At 45.9% G+C, this 17,511-nt stretch overlaps 1 protein-coding gene across 1 annotated transcript; it reads left to right on the top strand.

Moving 5' to 3' along the window:
* Positions 1-2,912: 2,912 nt before the first annotated feature.
* Positions 2,913-12,005, top strand: TAPBPL (TAP binding protein like). The gene is made up of 6 exons (XM_018553184.1): positions 2,913-2,949; positions 4,223-4,456; positions 5,446-5,655; positions 7,053-7,364; positions 8,566-8,865; positions 11,875-12,005. Exons 1-6 carry the CDS (start codon positions 2,913-2,915, stop codon positions 12,003-12,005), a joined length of 1,224 nt encoding a protein of 407 aa, XP_018408686.1.
* The last annotated feature ends 5,506 nt before the right edge of the window (positions 12,006-17,511 follow it).

The following is a 17,511-nucleotide window of genomic DNA, read 5'->3' as shown; positions in this document are numbered from 1 at the left end:
TGTCACAGACTTACCCGGCGTGTCCCCGCGCTCCAGCGAAGGGTCGTCTCGTGCGTGACGTCACGGCGGCTCCTCCCACGGGGCGCGGCTACCAGGGTAAAGGGTCAGCTGGTTCGTCACTCGGCGTTCTCTCGTTGTGGAGAGTCGGGTGACGAACAGAGAACCCACAGGCTGTCCTTGGATACTGAAAGCAGATCGCTGCCCAGAACCAATAGCTGACGAATCGGGACTGCTACCCCGCTGTGAGCCCAGAACTATTCAGAGCACACAACCGCAAGTATTCTGGAAGTCATTGTAAATCTTGCCTAACCTGCTACATGTGTTAGTGCTTGCTTGCATGCTGCTTATGTGTTGCTGTCTCACACGCACACCCACTGAGCATCCCCAGCTGATCCGGATTGCCTCTCCTTCAGTGAACTATACCTGCTAAGAGACGTAGGACTGAGACTTTCTCTAAAACTGCATAAGGGTGCATTAAGTCTGATATTGGAGATTATTTGAGCTATCCATATATTTCCTACATGCTTGCTACCTGCTGATAACGCTGCATAGGGGTGCAATAAGTCTGATATTGGAGATTATTTTAGCTATCCATATATATGCTACATGCTTTCTACCTGCAGATAAAACTGCCTACATATCCAATGTATGCATCTGTTTTGTTCACTAGAGGTTAACCCTTAGCTACTCATACTGCTTGCCTCCCCATTTTGATACTCCGCACGCTGGTACCGCGCATGTACAGCTTGCCACATATGTGTGGGGTAAGGGGTACTACCCTTATATCATCTTAGCTTAATTCTCAACCCAGTAACAGGAAGTATATGATGAGTGCGGTCTCCCTCTAGCAGTTAATGTAATTGGGAGCCGCTCACTGACCTTCCTTATCCAACAAACCCCCATCAGTTCCGCAGCTGTGATCCAGTTAGACACTTACCACTGGTCCAGCCTTGACACCTGCCAGCTATTGTACTCAGACATCTGCGGCTGTCTAACAGGGCCGGTGACGGGGCCGCCCACAGCTCAGATTTTGTCCAGTTCTTGGTGAATCGGATCCATTGGAGCCACGTACGGCAGACATTACACCACTGAACAAAGTGCTTCCAATGGTATCATTAACAGACTTAAAGGGGACAAACAAGAGAAGTTCATAGTCCATGTATATACTGTATATACTTTGTTTCCTCCTCCCAGTTTCTGTCTTCTTAGAAAGGGAGGTGAGGCCTACAACCACGTCCCCGTACAAGGCCCAAGGACCTGCGTGTCCAGTCTGTGTGTCGGCTGGAATTCCCCCGGAGCTGCTCGATGCTTTCACTTTCCTTTTCATCAACACTATGTAACTAGAGCTCTAGCAGGTCACATTGGTGCTATGGGGGCCCCTGGAACCCGGGGACCTAGTTGTGACAGAAGTCCCACTTGGAAACTATGCTTTAGTAATGTAAATGTATATAGAGTTCGGGTGAATCTTCTACAATGCTGTTAAAAGTTAAGCTGGCCAGAGAACAATTCTGGCTGAACGAGAAGTCACTTGAATCCCCCATCCATAGCTTGACAAACCTCCTCTGCCGCCTCTGCGGTATTCGGACACTTGATGTCCACGGCTGTCAGAATACTTGAACTGTGACTGTGTCTGATTGGCTGCAGTCACCGTACAGCCGACTCTTTTTTTTTTTCTCCGCCGGCTTCTTTGATTTTTCAGTTGAAGTTTGTTGATCCTGGCAGAGCTGCTTTATTCCATGGGCAACGTGAGCATTTACCCAGAGCTCACTGTCACATCTTGTGCCAGTGTGTGGCCCTTAAGGTGGCAACTTCCAGAGGCTTTAATTGGTCCCGCATGCCAGTGTTTGTAAATGACACTGAGCAATCATTTATTTTATATGACACTAAAAGTTACTATTTCAGCGCCTGTTTACAGCCTTTTCATTGGCCTGCGCATCTCCCCCTACTGAGACCCTCCACACCCCTCCTGAGACCCTCCACACCCCTCCTGAGACCCTCCACACCCCTCCTGAGACCCTCCACACCCCTCCCGAGACCCTCCGCATCCCTCCCGAGGCCCTCCGCATCCCTCCCGAGACCCTCCCGAGACCCTCCGCATCCCTCCCGAGACCCTCCGCATCCCTCCCGAGACCCTCCACATCCCTCCTGAGACCCTCCCCCATAGACAGAGCCAGCACCTTGGAGCAGAGTGGCAGCACAGGGCATACAAGACAAGAGAAGTGGTACTGTGCAGAGTCCATACATACAGAAGAAGGACAGATACTGAGAATGACACCCAGCATACAGGACAAGAGAAGTGGTACCGTGCAGAGTCCATGCATACAGAATAAGAATAGATACTGAGAATGACACCCGGCATACAGGACAAGAGAAGTGATACTGTGCAGAGTCCATGCATACAGAATAAGAATAGATACTGAGAATGACACCCGGCATACAGGACAAGAGAAGTGATACTGTGCAGAGTCACTTTTAAATGAGAACACAGCTTCAGTGCAGAGCGTTATATGGATAGAAGTGTCATGTGACTTGTTGAAATGTGAAAGTGAAAGTGAAGCTGTGAGAATGCATTTGCCATTTTCTGTGTGTGTGAAGTGTGTGCCGTGTGTGTCGGTGTACGGTGTGTGTTGTGTGTGTAGGTGTGCAGTGCGTGTACTTTGTGTAAGTCTGGATCACACTGGTGTGCTGTGCGGAGGGTCACACAATGGATGTGCGGTGTGCTGATACTTTGTAAACTTGTTACATTGTCTCGGTTGTTGGGTGGTTGTGTCTTCTTTACACTGTGACCGGTTACACCGGCTGTCTGAGTTTTATTACGCAGTGTGACTTCATCTCCTTGCTGTATATCTGTGAGCGGCGCCGGGTGAGCTCGGTGGACTGTTGTGGTTGTCCCTGTTGGATCGAACCCGGACATGAAGACAATTGGACTCCTTGGCCTGACGCTGAGCAGTAAGAGACGATATGGGGTGGGGGGATTTTGGATGGAGGGGGGAGGGGATGTTGGCAGAACCAGGAAGTAAAAATAAAATACGTATCTCATATAGACGAGATCGGGTTATTAAATTGTATGCAAGGACAAAACGTTTCGTCTAGTTTTGGATAGAGTGAGGAAGTGTAAAGCTCACCACATACCTTACAATCTGATTGTACAATCTCCTTTAGATCTATGTCATGCAAGGGTCTGATCTGATACATTATTATTATTAGATAGGATTTATATTGCGCCAACAGTTTGCGCAGCGCTTTACAATGTAAGGAAGACATTACAGTCACAATTCAAGACAAGATGGTAATGTGGGCCCTGCCCCTAAGGGCTTACAATCTAAAAGAGAGGGGCCAGTGATACATGAGGAGGTAGCTGTGTGGGGATGAATTATTTGAGAACATGATAGATTCAGTAGATCCTCATGTTACATAGTTTTGGTAAATCTAATGCTGATTGTACAAAAAATATAGTCAGATTGGAACGTGTATGGTGATCCTTAGACACCCTGTCTGGTTTTGATTGGTGTGTTTGTCCATGTTGGGGGAGATTCGCTCTCTCTTCGTCCTCTCTGAGGCCGTTGTCTCAGGTAGAGGAAGTTTAGGACAAATCCAAAATTTTTGAGTTGTTATGGGAACAGGGGTGGGGGTCTCCCAATGGAATCTCTGTTCTGGTGACAACTGTCTATAATATATATATATATAATGTCAGTGACTCCAAAACCATTGAAGCCAGGAAACTGTTATTCTTAGAGGTTGATTGGCAATGGCTCCCTTGTTTACGGGGACTGCACTAGGGCTGCAGCTAACGATTATTTTAATAATTGATTAGTTACCCAAATTTTTTTTCAACTAATCGATTGGTTGTATAAAAAAAATTATCTCTCTCTCTCTCTCCCTCTCTCTCTCTCTCTCTCTCTCTCCCCCTCTCTCTCTGTCTCCCTCTCTCTCTCTCTCTCTCTGTCTCCCTCTCTCTCTCTCCCCCTCTCTCTCCTTCCCCAACCAACTAATCGATGACGAGAATTGCCTTGTCTATTCGTTAGGACTGTGTTGGGCAGTAATGCCCAATGCATATTTTGTGAATGGGCCCTAAAAGCATGCTTCATACCTAGAAGTGCCAGATATTTGGGTGGGGGGCAAAAGCAGTAGGTGGGCAGTAAGGGAGGTGTTAGAAAAATATAGGAGCCAGTAGCCAAGGGCAGCTAAGGCCAGACACTGGAGTAATAACAAACACTTTCAGTTTTAGGTCCCCTGATCCAGTGCGCGGCGGTACCCCATGTTCAGCGTCCTGTAGACGTTCTCCTCCCCTGCGAATATGTCATGCTGGAGCAGGGAGCAGCCGGACTTTCATTTACACGACAAAAGGTGACGCTTGTCCTTCGCAACCTCATGGTGACACAAGAACAGCAGTCAGAGCCTCTGCCGGATTATCAGACTCCAGAAGACACTGAGGTGCCTATTTTTGAGGCCACAGGTCAGTAATTAACATTTAGGTTTTAAGTTTGGTTCACATGCCAAAAGTTAATTATTAGTTTAAAAGTTTTTTTTAACTAATAATTATTAAAATTTAGGGGGGAAGGGGGTTTAGCCCTCATTCACCTCTGTAGCTACAGGCATTGTGGAGAAATTCATCTTCAAAAATCACAACAGAGGTCCTGAAATCGCAGCTCTTTTTCCAAATACTTTCTACGGAGAGCTGAATCTTGGCAGCCTGCCAGCCGCCCTCTAATGTAAACACGCAGTAGGTGTTTCTACATTTTTAGAAACTTTCTAAGGGTCGGTGCACACCTAGGCGATTTATCGCGCGGTTTGAGTTGCGCAATATCGCGCAAAACACAGATTCGCATTGAAGTCAACGGAGGCTGATCACACCTTTGCGGTGTGAGGACAACATCTCTATGCATTAAAAACCGTGCAACAACCGTGCGGTTTACAATGAATAATACAAACAGCTAGTGCTGTAGGGTGTATTCATAAACAATTTGCAAGGCCATTCGCCCTGTAAGACTCCATAAACCTTCGTTCTGTGCGCATAAAGCCCAAAGCAAACATTCTTAGTGCATTTTCTTTCTAATTCGAAAGTGCTATATGCAAAATACCCAATTTTGGCCACCAGATGGAGCTAAGGAGCACAGTAAAGTATTTATTTCCTATTCTCCGGGGCTCCATCTAGTGGCCATTATGTGGTATTACATGATGACATTCAAAATGACAGTGGACCTACTAAGACCATTTGTTTAGTGCATCCATTTGCGCAGAACGAACAATTACAGAGACTTGCAGGGCAATGGCTCTGCATATTGCTTATAAATAGATCTCTAATTGTACACATCTACCAGAATCCGGGCACCTTGATTCTTATTTTGTACCCGTCATCCAGCAATCCCCTATCCGGCCAAAGCTTTGCAGTTTTGTGCCCTCCATCTTAATACAAGTTGTATATTTTTCCTCTCGCCCCATCAGCCAATTTGCCCCTTCTGCCATTTGTGGAGCGTCTGCTTCATGTAGAATGTGAGGGAGAAGAGATTGTATGTGAGATCACCCCACTGTACTCCAAGTTCTACATCGCCCACATCCGTCTGCCGGAGATGAACATCGCCCTGGTGGCCAAGGCAGGATCGGCTGTTGATCCAGACCAGCCCCTGAGCGAAAAAAGCATTATACCATTAACAGGTGAGTGTCATGTCACGTGACCAGATCCCACGCCATACACGTTTGTAGAGGGGATCAAGCTGCTCGTCTCATGTGACAGGATGATGTCAGGTTTTTAGCTCACCATGGTAGATGCTACATTTGTTGCCCTGTCTGCGGGTCCAATCATGATACTGGGTCATGTTTTCCAGATTACTTCTCAGAACAACAGCTGTGTATATTTTGCTTTCCCTGGTCCCCATTCTCCCCCTCTCATCAACATTCTTGCAGCCGAAAGCTTGGCTGTTTGGCAAAAAATGATCAATTTGATGATGCCACAGGTGACAACATAGTGTAGCAGGGGTGTGTAAATAATAAAACTGGCTGAGCAGATTTACAAAAATCGCTGGCAGGTAAAACGGTTCATATATACAGTATTAGGGATGTCCTGATGCCACTTTTTTAAGACTAAGTACAAGTACTGTCCCTCAGGTACTTATCAATTACCGATACTTTTTCTTAAAGGGACATGTGAGAGACAAGAAGACTAATGATTATAGGAAAATTTCTTACCAGAGTTAAATAAAGATGTCACCAAAAATGAATACGTGTCCCCAGAGCAGAACACGTGTCCCCAGAGCAGAACACGTATTCCCCAGAGCAGAATACGTGTCCCCAGAGCAGAATACGTGTCCCCAGAGCAGGATACGTGTCCCCAGAGCAGGATACGTGTCCCCAGAGCAGGATACGTGTCCCCAGAGCAGAATTAGTGTCCCCAGAGAAGGATACGTGTCCCCAGAGCAGAACACGTGTCCCCAGAGCAGAAAAAATGTCCCCAGAACATTATTCATCTCACAAAGCTGCATGCCGGTCTCACCCGGTGACATGTGGCTCTCTGCAGGGCTCTGCGGGCAGTTCCTATGCTGTGGAGAGTACCGATGTCCGGGGCTGTACTGTGCTGTGTGGGTCTGTCCATGGCTGTGCCAGGAAGGAGGAGGAGGAGATATAGAACCAGACAGACACTGCCATGGACAGCTACTTGCAGGTCCCCTGCAGGCTGCCGAGGTCCTCACGGGAACTGGGACTGCAGCTGCCGTTTTAAAATTTAAGAATCGGGGCATTTTCACGAGTACAAGTACTCGTGAAAATGCCTGGTATCGGCCCGATACCAATACTAGTATCGGTATTGGAACATCCATAGTTTAAATACAGTATATGTATTTAAAAATGTGTATATAGCTGACTGAATGGTGTTTCACTTTGGGGGCAGAGAGGTGACCAAGCTATATTCCTGAGAAAAAGTCAGGTCACCAAGTTGGCTAACAAATTACCACACAAGTGTCCCTGCCTGTCCCATAGTTCCCTAGTCCCTCTTTCCTCTTCATCTCCTCCATCTTCTACCACCAGTTCTTTACGTATGTTGTGATGTTTCTCTTCAGCGGATCTTCTGGTGTCATCCAGTCCACCTTCACAAAGGGCCTCCGTCTCCAAGGAAGCCAAGTTTACCTGTGAAGTGTGGGGTGACATTAAAGGCGTGGACATAGAATGGCATCTGCAGAGGGATGGCAAAGGGAAAAAGATAGACCCGGAAGAAGACTCCCATTTCTCTGTCGAAAAGCAGGCACAGGAAAGGAAGGAAGATTCATCACTGACCATAAATCAGCTAACTGTGAATTATGAGGGCACTTATATATGTGCCGTGAGCCTGGGACCACACCGACTACAGCAAATCCTCCAGATGAAGATCAAAGGTAAAACATAGAGGCTAAGGTGTGCATGTAAGGGGTCCAGAAAGGGTACAACTGTCCCCCGGGTCCATAAAGCAAGATTTCCAATCATGATGGCTCCAACTGGGTGCTGTCTTTACACTCTGTAGTGTCCAAGGTCATGTTTCCAGCTAACGAGGGGCCTTGTTTTGGAACAATAACAGGTTATTATTGTTATTATTATTATTACATAGGATTTATATAGCGACAACAGTTTGCGCAGCGCTTTACAATATAGGGAAGACATTATAATCAGAATGCAATTCAAGACAAGATGGTAAGGAGGGCCCTGCCCCTGAGGGCTTACAATCTAAAAGGGAGGGGCAAGTGATGCATGAGGAGGTAGCTGTGTGGGGATGAATTGTTTGAGAACGTGATGGTTGAGGTTAGGTTGAGGTGGGAAAGGCTTCCCTGAAGAGATGAGTGTTTAGGGATTGCCTAAAAGCAGTCAGAGTGGGAGATAGACGGACAGGTGGGGGTAAAGAGTTCCAGAGGATAGGAGAGACTCTAGTGAAGTCCTGGAGGCGAGCATGGGAGGAGTTGACGAGGGAGTCAGAAAGCAGGAAGTCTTTTGAAGAGCGGAGGGGACGGTTAGGATGATACTTTGAGACAAGGTTGGAGATAGCCGGGGGCACAGTTGTGGACGGCTTTGTAAGTGGTTGTTAATTATTCGAAATTTATCCTTTGGGCGAGTGGAAGCCAGTGCAGGGATTGGCAGAGGGGGGGCGGGGTATGGAAGCCAGTGGAGGGATCGTCAGAGGGGGGTTGCAGACACTGAGCGGTTGGGAATGCTTCTAGCAGCTTCATTCATGATAGACTGAAGGGGGGAGGAGCCTGTGTAGTGGAAGGCCAATGAGGAGGGAGATAACAAGCGAGTGGATGAGTAATTTAACAGTTTCATTGGTGAGGAAGAGGTTCAGGATATTTTAAACCAGCTTCCATGACACTCAGGAGCCATTTAAAAGCCCATAGCACCAAGAACACCTTCATTTTACCTTCGCCAAAATTATTTTTTTGCCTGATGAAGGGGATCTTGTGAGACCCCGAAACGTTGCTTTCTGATGCATTGTGCTATGTTTCATGCGTCAATAAACAGACGCCATTGATTCATTACTTGGAGTGCCGGTGTCTTTGTTATCCTGTCTCTAGGGACAAGAACTTAACTTGTGTCTCTTTTTTTTCTCAGAACCTCCTCAGGTTACTCTTGCTCTGATCGAAGAGCCAGTCCCGACCTTGATCTGCCACACTGACCGCTACTATCCTCTGGATGTGGAAGTGGAGTGGCAGCTGAATGGGGCACCGCTGAAACACGCTAACTCGGTCACCTCCAGCCATCGCAGGAACAGCGATGGGACATACAATCTGAACAGCCGGCTCCAGGTCTCTATCCCTCAGTCTGGAGCCCCTCCTGATGTATACTCTTGTGTTGTCTCACACGTGACCGCCGAGGAGCCTATCCAGGTTGACATCACTGTCTCTGCGCCAGGTACCTTCATCATGTCCTTTACCCAAATTTTCTGTCTGCTAGGATGGATATAGATGATACCATATATCTGTATGGGTCAGGTACTTACATGCACTTGTCCTTTAAAGAGACCCTGTCACCGACGTACAAAATTACAGGTCAAAGCACAGAAAAGTTAAGTATTTTTAAATGCTTACTTGCAGTATTTTTCATTCACGTGCAGTGTCCTTCTGAACTTGCTGGCAAATTTGACTGCTTCAGAAGAGTCCCCAGCCCACCCTTCGCTCCTTGTACGTCATAGTCCTCTCCTTTTCTGGGTGTGTCTATTTACTGCCTATGTTGGCCCAGCTCCTTACCTCCCTACATAATCTTTTATATAGCTGCTGGAGAAGATGTGGGGGCAATAATACTAGAGTTACACATGAGTGACAGCTCTGAGTCTACCGACATCACGTCCAAGATGGTGGCACACAGCAGCAGTCTCAGGACATTTGCATGTCTACACATGGATGGCTTTCACAGGTAAAATACTTTAGTTGCACATTTAATCCTATAGGAAGATTGCTGTAGAAAAGAATGGTCTGGTGACAGGGACTCTTTAAAGCGACCTTTTCCTGAATTTTGCCCAAAAAATACCCTGCAAAAGAAAAATATAAATACTTGCCTTTCCTGCTGCCCATGTCACCAACCACTGATCCATTTTGGAGGATGAGTCCACCGACGTCTGCTTAGGAAACAATATTTCCAGGAGTGTCAATCTCCAGAGCCCCCCTCCGGTGCTCCATGGTTCCTTCCAATGACCGCCACATCATTAAGGACACGGTACTGACATGGAGGTCACCAGGAGGAACCACTATGTCTAGGGGAGGGAGTGGAGATCTGCATTCACGGAAGTGTTTCCTGCCGACTTCAGGGGAGCCGTGCATGTTGAATGGAGCGGTATTTGGCAGCTTGGGCAGTGGGAAAGCTTTTGCAGGATATTTTAGGGCACTTTTCATGACAGTCACTATAAAAGAAACCTGTACTATAGAAGCGCAAAGGCTGCCATTGTTGAACTTTCCATCTGAAAATGCGAGTATTCTGTATTCTAATCTTAAAGTGCCACGAAACTCAGGAGTTAAATCTTAAAAATGCATTCCCGTACCTTAGAAGAGAACTATGGGGTCAGGGCTTTTCCCCATAGTTCTTTTAAGGGTCACGGGAGGACCAAAACTAGCGTCCTCCCATGACCCAAAGCTCAGTATATCGCCAGCTACAGTTTGCGGTATACTGAGACCACCGCAGCCGGGGCGGATCCCGACATTACGGTCGAGATTCACCCAGCTGCGTGAGTGACAGCTGGCTCTGCCTATCTAGAGGCAAAGCCAGCTGTACCCGCCCCCTCCCCTGTCCTTTCCTCCAGTCAGCGCCCAGAGGATCGGAGCGGGGAGAGGGGGAATCCCTGCAAGGAGCTGTGACTGACAGTCACCACTCTCTGCAGGGAGACGATCGGGAAGTGAGCGAGCGACGGTATATGTTCGCTCACTTCCCGATCTATTGAGCCGGCGTGTGACAGATTAATTGTCACAGGTCGGCTAGAACTATGAGGAGTGATTTTCACTCACCTCATAGTTCTACTTTAACTATTAGCAACAATGTATCTTATTTGTAACCAAGATTGACATCTCCACATGGATCAGAAAAGCCAGAGGCGCTTTTGCAGGCCTCCGTAACATATGGCAATCGAACCAGATTAGTCTTCGTGCGAAGATTCAAATCTTTAGCTGTAATGTGAAATCTGTGCTGCTTAGTGCGAGTGAGACATGGAGAGTCTCAGTGGAAACCACAGAAAAACTCCAGGTATTTGTAAATCATTGCCTGCGGTACATTATTCATGCCTGGTGGCCACAAAAATATATAATATAAAATTATATAATATAGAGCTTCTTCGGTGGCGTCACCAAAGACTGGTTGCAACAGAGATCCGAGAGTGTAAATGGAGATGGATTGGACAGACCTTATGAAAGGATGCAACTGAAATCTGTAGATAGGGGCATGATTGGAATCCCTGAGAACAGTGCAGGAGTGGCAGACCCACAGGTGCCTGGCGGCAAGGTCTCGTTCACACCTAGGCGTATTGCATATGCGCGTCTATCGCGCGTTTTTTTACCGCGATTCGCGGTAAAAAAGTCGCGCGACAAACGCGCATTTCCGAAGGCTACTTGGCTGTATCCCAATGGAAACGCGCAACAAAACGGCCCAAAGTAGTACATGTACCTTTTCAGGCGTGGGCCGTTTTGTAGCGCGTTAGGGACGGGCGGAAATACGCCAAGGTGGGAACGAGACCATTGAATACAATGGGATTTATATTTTTGAGCGTTTTGTAGAGCGTTCGTCGAGCGTAGAACGCGCTACAAAACGTTCAGGTGTGAACAAGGCTGTTAACCTGAACCTGACCTGGCTGCATGTCATATCAAAGGCTGGGACCCATCAACAATGGAAGTCTTACACTTCGGCCCTGTGCTCCTCAGTGGAGAAGAATATAAAGTGGTAGTAGTAGTATTTGTGTATCACTCGGCTGTAGATCCTCAAATCATCTCTGAATTGGTGCTGACACTGTCCTTCCTTCTGGAGGGGGGGCTACTTTTGTTCTCCATGGTCCCTGTGTGTGTTGTAATGTAGTCACCGCTCCAAGCTCACTCCCGGGATGGACTACAATCTCAATACAAATAGGTAAACTAAATCTGAGATTGTAGTCCATCCCGGGAGTGAGCTTGGAGCTTTGACTACTTTACAACACACACAGGGACCATGGGGAACAGAAGTAGCCCCGCTCCAGAAGGAAGGACAGTGTCAGCACCAATTCAGAGATGATTGGAGGATCTACAGCCGAGTGATACACAAATAAGATACATTTTTGTTAATAGTTAAGGTACCTGAATGTATTTTTAAGATTTTACTCCTGAGTGTAATGTCACTTGAATAAAAAAAAGTCCAATACATCATATTTCCATGCCATAGATTCATATATTATTTTCCTCTTCTGAACAGAACCATCGCTGCTTTTCCAGATCATCTGTTATACTTCTTCACTCGTCTTATTGGCGTTTATGCTCAAAGCCATCCATATGTTTGCACGGACAATTCCTCACGGAATAGACAAGGATAAGAAATTATCTTAACTTTCATTCTGTGCTGAACGGGAGGACAACGCAGAGTTTACAGAAATGTGCTACTGGTGACAATTAGAGATCAAACGCAATGAAAACGAATACACGTGATCAGTTTTGACTTGGGGGACGCTCTTCAAGATGTCAATGAGCTCTTCATTTTTTTTATTTTTTGTAAGTGTTGTACGAACCCAATGTGAGGTAAACTGTTGAAACGGGTGATCATGTTAGGTCCATGTGCTTTCCTTAACCGGAATGCAGCAATGGAGAGAAGAGATGTGAAATTATAATCATGTGATCATTCGGTGACCATCCAGAAATCTCCTGCACACACTGGATAATGTTTACTGTGCTGGAACGGTTTCAGCTGCACAGTATATTTTGTGCCATTACTCAGGCTGCCTTCTGTGTTAATTAGGAATATCTAATAGGCTTGCATTATTTTAAGAAGGCATGCTGATGGAAGACTTGAGGAGGAAGTGGGGAAGTTGCAGTCACAGTTTTGAGCAGGCTTGGGCAAACTCAGTTGATCTGGGTTTGCACCAAGTCCAGGCTCATCAGTATACCGTTGTTGCAGGTATGCTGAGCTGGGAAATTGAGTGCCCATGTCTCAACCAGATACCCTGTGAGAGGGCCATCGCTATAATGAGGCATTTGCCTCAGATGACATAATAACCTGTGACGCTCTGGCCGACATCCCACCGAGCTGACGACACTGGTTGCCAGGAGCCGAGTGGGATGCTCTGTCTGGCGTCCTGCGTAGCTCCTGGCAACCAGTGACATCAGTGAGCTGGGCGGGATGCAGGATAGTGGTACCGGTACCATGCAGCCACCCTAGTAATGTGCGATGCCAACAAACCCCCCCACAGTTACATGCACCGCAAGCACCCCCCCCCCCCGCCTCAGGAGCGGCAAACATTATAGTGATGCCCATATCTATACGAGAAGTTACTGGATGATTCAGCCTGTGCCGTCAACTCCGACTTGAACATATTCTTTTTTGGCGGACTGGTTGTTGAAAATCCCGGGTCCCTCTTGCACTTATTAAGATAAGTTGGGGAGGGTTGACCTGGTGGGTCATTTAACAAACTGTAGGACACAAAGGCCAGGGCGAACAGGGTCAGGATCCAAACACATCTTTTCACAATCCGTCAACAAGGCTATACCCACTGATCTCACTATAGAGTGGGTAAGAAAATGGGGAATCTGCATGGCTTTCCAGAACGCCAAAGGTGGATCTGAGCAGGATTATATGTCTCGATTGGTAAGGAGGCCCGTGGGAGACTGAAAATTATGAACCCGGTACCTCATATTTTCTTAGTGACCGCTTTTCAGTTTATGAATGATATTTTACTGATTTCTGTTGTGCCTAAATACTCTGTACAGCGTTGGTTCTTAACTGGTGGGTCGTGACCCAAAAGTGGATCGCGACCCTGTGTTCAGTGGGTCGCCACATGCCAACCAACTTTTCTAGGTTAGAAACTCCTCAGACTCCCCCTAGTGCAGCACTGTCAGTTCTCGCGCCGAGCAGCCATTCAAAAAATGCTGACCGGCCCTGCATGTCAGCTTGAGGGGGGGTGGGCCATAAGGGAGCTCCATCCAAATGTGCATTGCTTACAGTTCCCACATGTGTCCTGTAGAGGTGCCTGGGCCAGACTAACGTCACATTCTGGCTCCTGGCACCTCTGCAGGGCACGAAACGGACCTGTACAAACAATGCACATATGATGGAGCTCTGTCACAGCACAGCAGCCCACACTGGACCCCAAGCTAAGGATCCACTCCAGTTCTCATGAGGTAGGGAGACTGGGTGGACCTTAAAAAAAGAAAAAACAAGTATACATCTTTCAAGTGAGTATATGTGTGTGTGTGTGAGAGAATATCTGAGTGTGTGAGATTGTGCCTGTGGTTGTGTGTGTGTCTGTCAGTGTTTTTGTCATAAAGATGCAATGTGGACTCTCACGCATAGCTAGTAGGAGATAGTCACATTCAACTGGCCTTGTTCTGTAATGTTGAAGACGTTCCTCAGCTCTAGTATGTGTCAGGAACATATCCCAGAATTACCAGCCTGTTCCTGATGCAGTGATATGTTCCTGACACACACAGAATTGAGGAAGACACTTGGATGAGTGGTGGAAGGTCTTCAACATTACCAAATAGGTCCAACTGAATGTGACTAACTACAACTAGCAATACCATGACCTGGATAAATGAGACCCTTCACAGACATATGCAGGAGCTCACATTTGTGATGCATGTTACTGCTTGTATTATGTGTTTTATGTATTTAATTTATTGTGTTTCTTTTTTCACTGGGAAAACGCCCAGTATAAAGATTTCCCTGGTATTTGATACAGGTGTGTGTTTGCTATCCATTTTAATGGACCTGCTTAAAATCCAACTCCGGGTTCCATCCCCTTCCTTCCCGATGGTCCCCCAGGTTTTATGCTATTTTTCAATACTTTTTTTTCAGATGTCTTCAGGCCACTCACATGACATTTGGGTTCCTCTTCAGATATTCTCACAGCAGTGGGCAGTCCTTAATAGAGCAGAGATTAACGAATTAGCACTTTGCTCATTTTACTGTTAATTGAAGAAAGCTATACAAGTCTATATCCTGCTGTCAACAAACAAGAACCCGTCTGCTCTATGTCCCACTGCTGCACAATGTTGTGTAAATTTAATTCTTCATTTGTGAACTACATGTCCGGCTGTGGACGATTTATGTAATCTTTTCCAGGAGGTTACTACCTTTCTAGAGGGTGTCAAATGCAAGGGATACCCGGAGATCCTTGGTCGCCTCCCTTTGCCACCTCTTTGAGGACTCTATGGTGCACTGTTGCACCAGACTTTGCAGGACATCCACTCCCAGGAGTAGTGCTCATTCCCTACGGTTTGTCAACTGTCTACCTAACTGGGAACTAATGGCTGCTCACATTTTTAGAAAGTGTTTTGTATCACTCAGCAGTCCTAGCAGTTTCCTGAGCTCTTCTGATATCTCTTTTGATTGGGCCTTATTGCACATCATTATAATTCCGTTGTCTAATGCAGGAAACCAACACAGTTTTTATGTCTATATGGCAGGACAGGTCCCACTGCTGAACTGGCTGGGATTTCTGACTCCTTTAGAAGACCTGCTTCCAATTGCTCTTTTATTCTTAAAGCTGACATATATTTGTTTAATGATCTTAATTGTTCAAACCATTGGTTCAATAAAGTTTTTTGCAATCTGAAAAGCTGTATGCGTTTCCGTTTCTTTGGACCTAGCATCTGCTTTGTTTTCATATTAAGCATATGCATGATAAATATTGTGTAATATCATGTGCTTTAGCACGCAACTCTAGGCCTAGAATATTAATCAGCTGAGAGTGCATAGGTGTATGAGCACTGTGTGGCCCGTGTGCTTATGGGTGTATACCCTCAATCCCAGTGCTGGTGCCAGAAGGCCTATTTAAGGACTAGAGCTGTTAAAGATAAAAAAAGATAATTTTTGGATGATCTTCAGTTATTTACCCTGTGGCCGGGGTACCTGAACCTGTTAATCAGTTCCTGACCCTGCTTGTTTCCGGACCACAACTTGTTCATCTTTACCAGCTCCTGACCCAGCTTCTTCATCTAAACCACTTCTTGACCTGGCTTGTTTCCTGACCATTGCTTGTTCACCTTTACCAGTTCCTGACCCAGGTTGTTTCCTGAACAGGGCTTGTTAACTTTTACCAGTTCCTGACCTGACTTGTTTCCTGACCATGGCTTGTTCACCTTTACCAATTCCTGACCTGACTTGTTTCCTGACCAGGCTTGTTTCCTGAACAGGGCTTGTTTATCTTTCCCAGTTCCTGACCAGGCTTGTTTCCTGACCATGGCTTGTTCACCTTCACCAGTTCCTGACCTGATTTGTTTCCTGACCAGGCTTGTTTCCTGACCATTGCTTGTTCACCTTTACCAGTTCCTGACCTGACTTGTTTCCTGACCAGGCTTGTTTCCTGACCATGACTTGTTCACCTTTACTAGTTCCTGACCTGATTTGTTTCCTGACCAGGCTTCTTTCCTGACCACGGCTTGCTCATCTTTACCAGTTCCTGACCTGGCTTGTTTCCTGACCACGGCCTGTTCATCTTGACCAGTTCCTGAACTGGCTGATTTACAGACTATGGTTTGTTACTGTCTACCAGTTGCTGATCCAGCTTGTTTCCTTATTGGGGTTTGCTCCTGTCTACCTGATGTTGACCCGACGTGTCCACCAGTTACTGATCCAGGTTGTCTCCTGACCACGGCTTGTTCTTGTTTACCAGATGCTGACCTGGCTTCTCTCCTGACCATGACTTCCTCCCATCTAACTGATGTTGTCTCCTGAGCATTGCTTGCTCCCCTCCAACTGATGTTGACCTTGCTATAACAAAATAAGCAGCGCTAGGAGTTCAATTAGCTGTATATCATACAGGTGGCAGTGATTTAAACCAAAATAGTGTTTCCTTAACACATTACTTATATTAAATACTGCAAAGTCAATGTGATGAATTTTTAGTGTATCGTGTCAACACATCAATATAAATAAATAAATATTGTGATATAAAATACAAGCTGCTGTATTAAAGACCGCTGGGTCTGAAGATGTTTAAACCAAATTAACAGCGCTAGTAGGTGAATCAAAAACCATATGGTCGTGTTTGTGAACTACAAATCATAAAAAAAAACACATTACTGCAAGTGCCGTTAATCAATAAAAAAAACACGGCACTGTAAGAGTTAATAAACATGTGTGCGATTAGAAGGTGATTTTTAACCAAGTGCTTCTAGGTGTCTCAGTGTGTAAAAATAAAGTGGATCAGTCTATACACATTAAAAAATCCTTCACTTTTTTTACACCTTCATGTGCATTAATAACATTAAGTGACAAGTCATATGCTTGAAAAAATTCAGGTGGGTAAACAAAAATACAAACGAAAATAATTGTGAATGACAATTAATTGTGCTAACAAAAAATATATATAAACAAATAAAGTCTCTGTAGTATACAGCTAGCCTAATAGAGTGCGTACTCACCCCAAACTTTCGGCTGCAACAGACAGCCCCAAACGCTTTGTCTGATGGGACACCGTTACTGCGGCGTCTTTCGTATCTCTTTCTTTACCATCAGTCCTCAGTGTAAAGTATTCCCACAGTCATGCAAAGAAAAAATCTTTCATCGGGTAATAGTTCCACAAATAGTTTATTTAAAATTCAAAAAATCCCATTCGGCCGGTCCGAAAACAAACGCGTTTGGTATGGTAGACCTGCCCCTACATGTTTCGTCACCACCGACGTCCTCAGGGGAATTGCAACCTGCTAATCGTACACAGGTTTATTAACTATTACAGTGCCGTGTTTTTTTATTGATTAACGGCACTTGCAGTGATGTGGTTTTTTTTATGATGTTGACCTTGCTTGTCTCCTCGCCACAGCTTGATCCTGTCTACCATTTGATAACCTGGCTTGACCACAGCTTGTTCCCAGTGGTGTATTTAGGTTTTGTGCTGCC

This window comes from Nanorana parkeri, unplaced genomic scaffold (genome assembly GCF_000935625.1).
Source record: "Nanorana parkeri isolate BGI_ZX_2015 unplaced genomic scaffold, ASM93562v1 scaffold113, whole genome shotgun sequence".
Classification (NCBI taxonomy): Eukaryota; Metazoa; Chordata; class Amphibia; order Anura; family Dicroglossidae; genus Nanorana; species Nanorana parkeri.
This window is presented reverse-complemented; position numbering and strand designations above follow the sequence as displayed.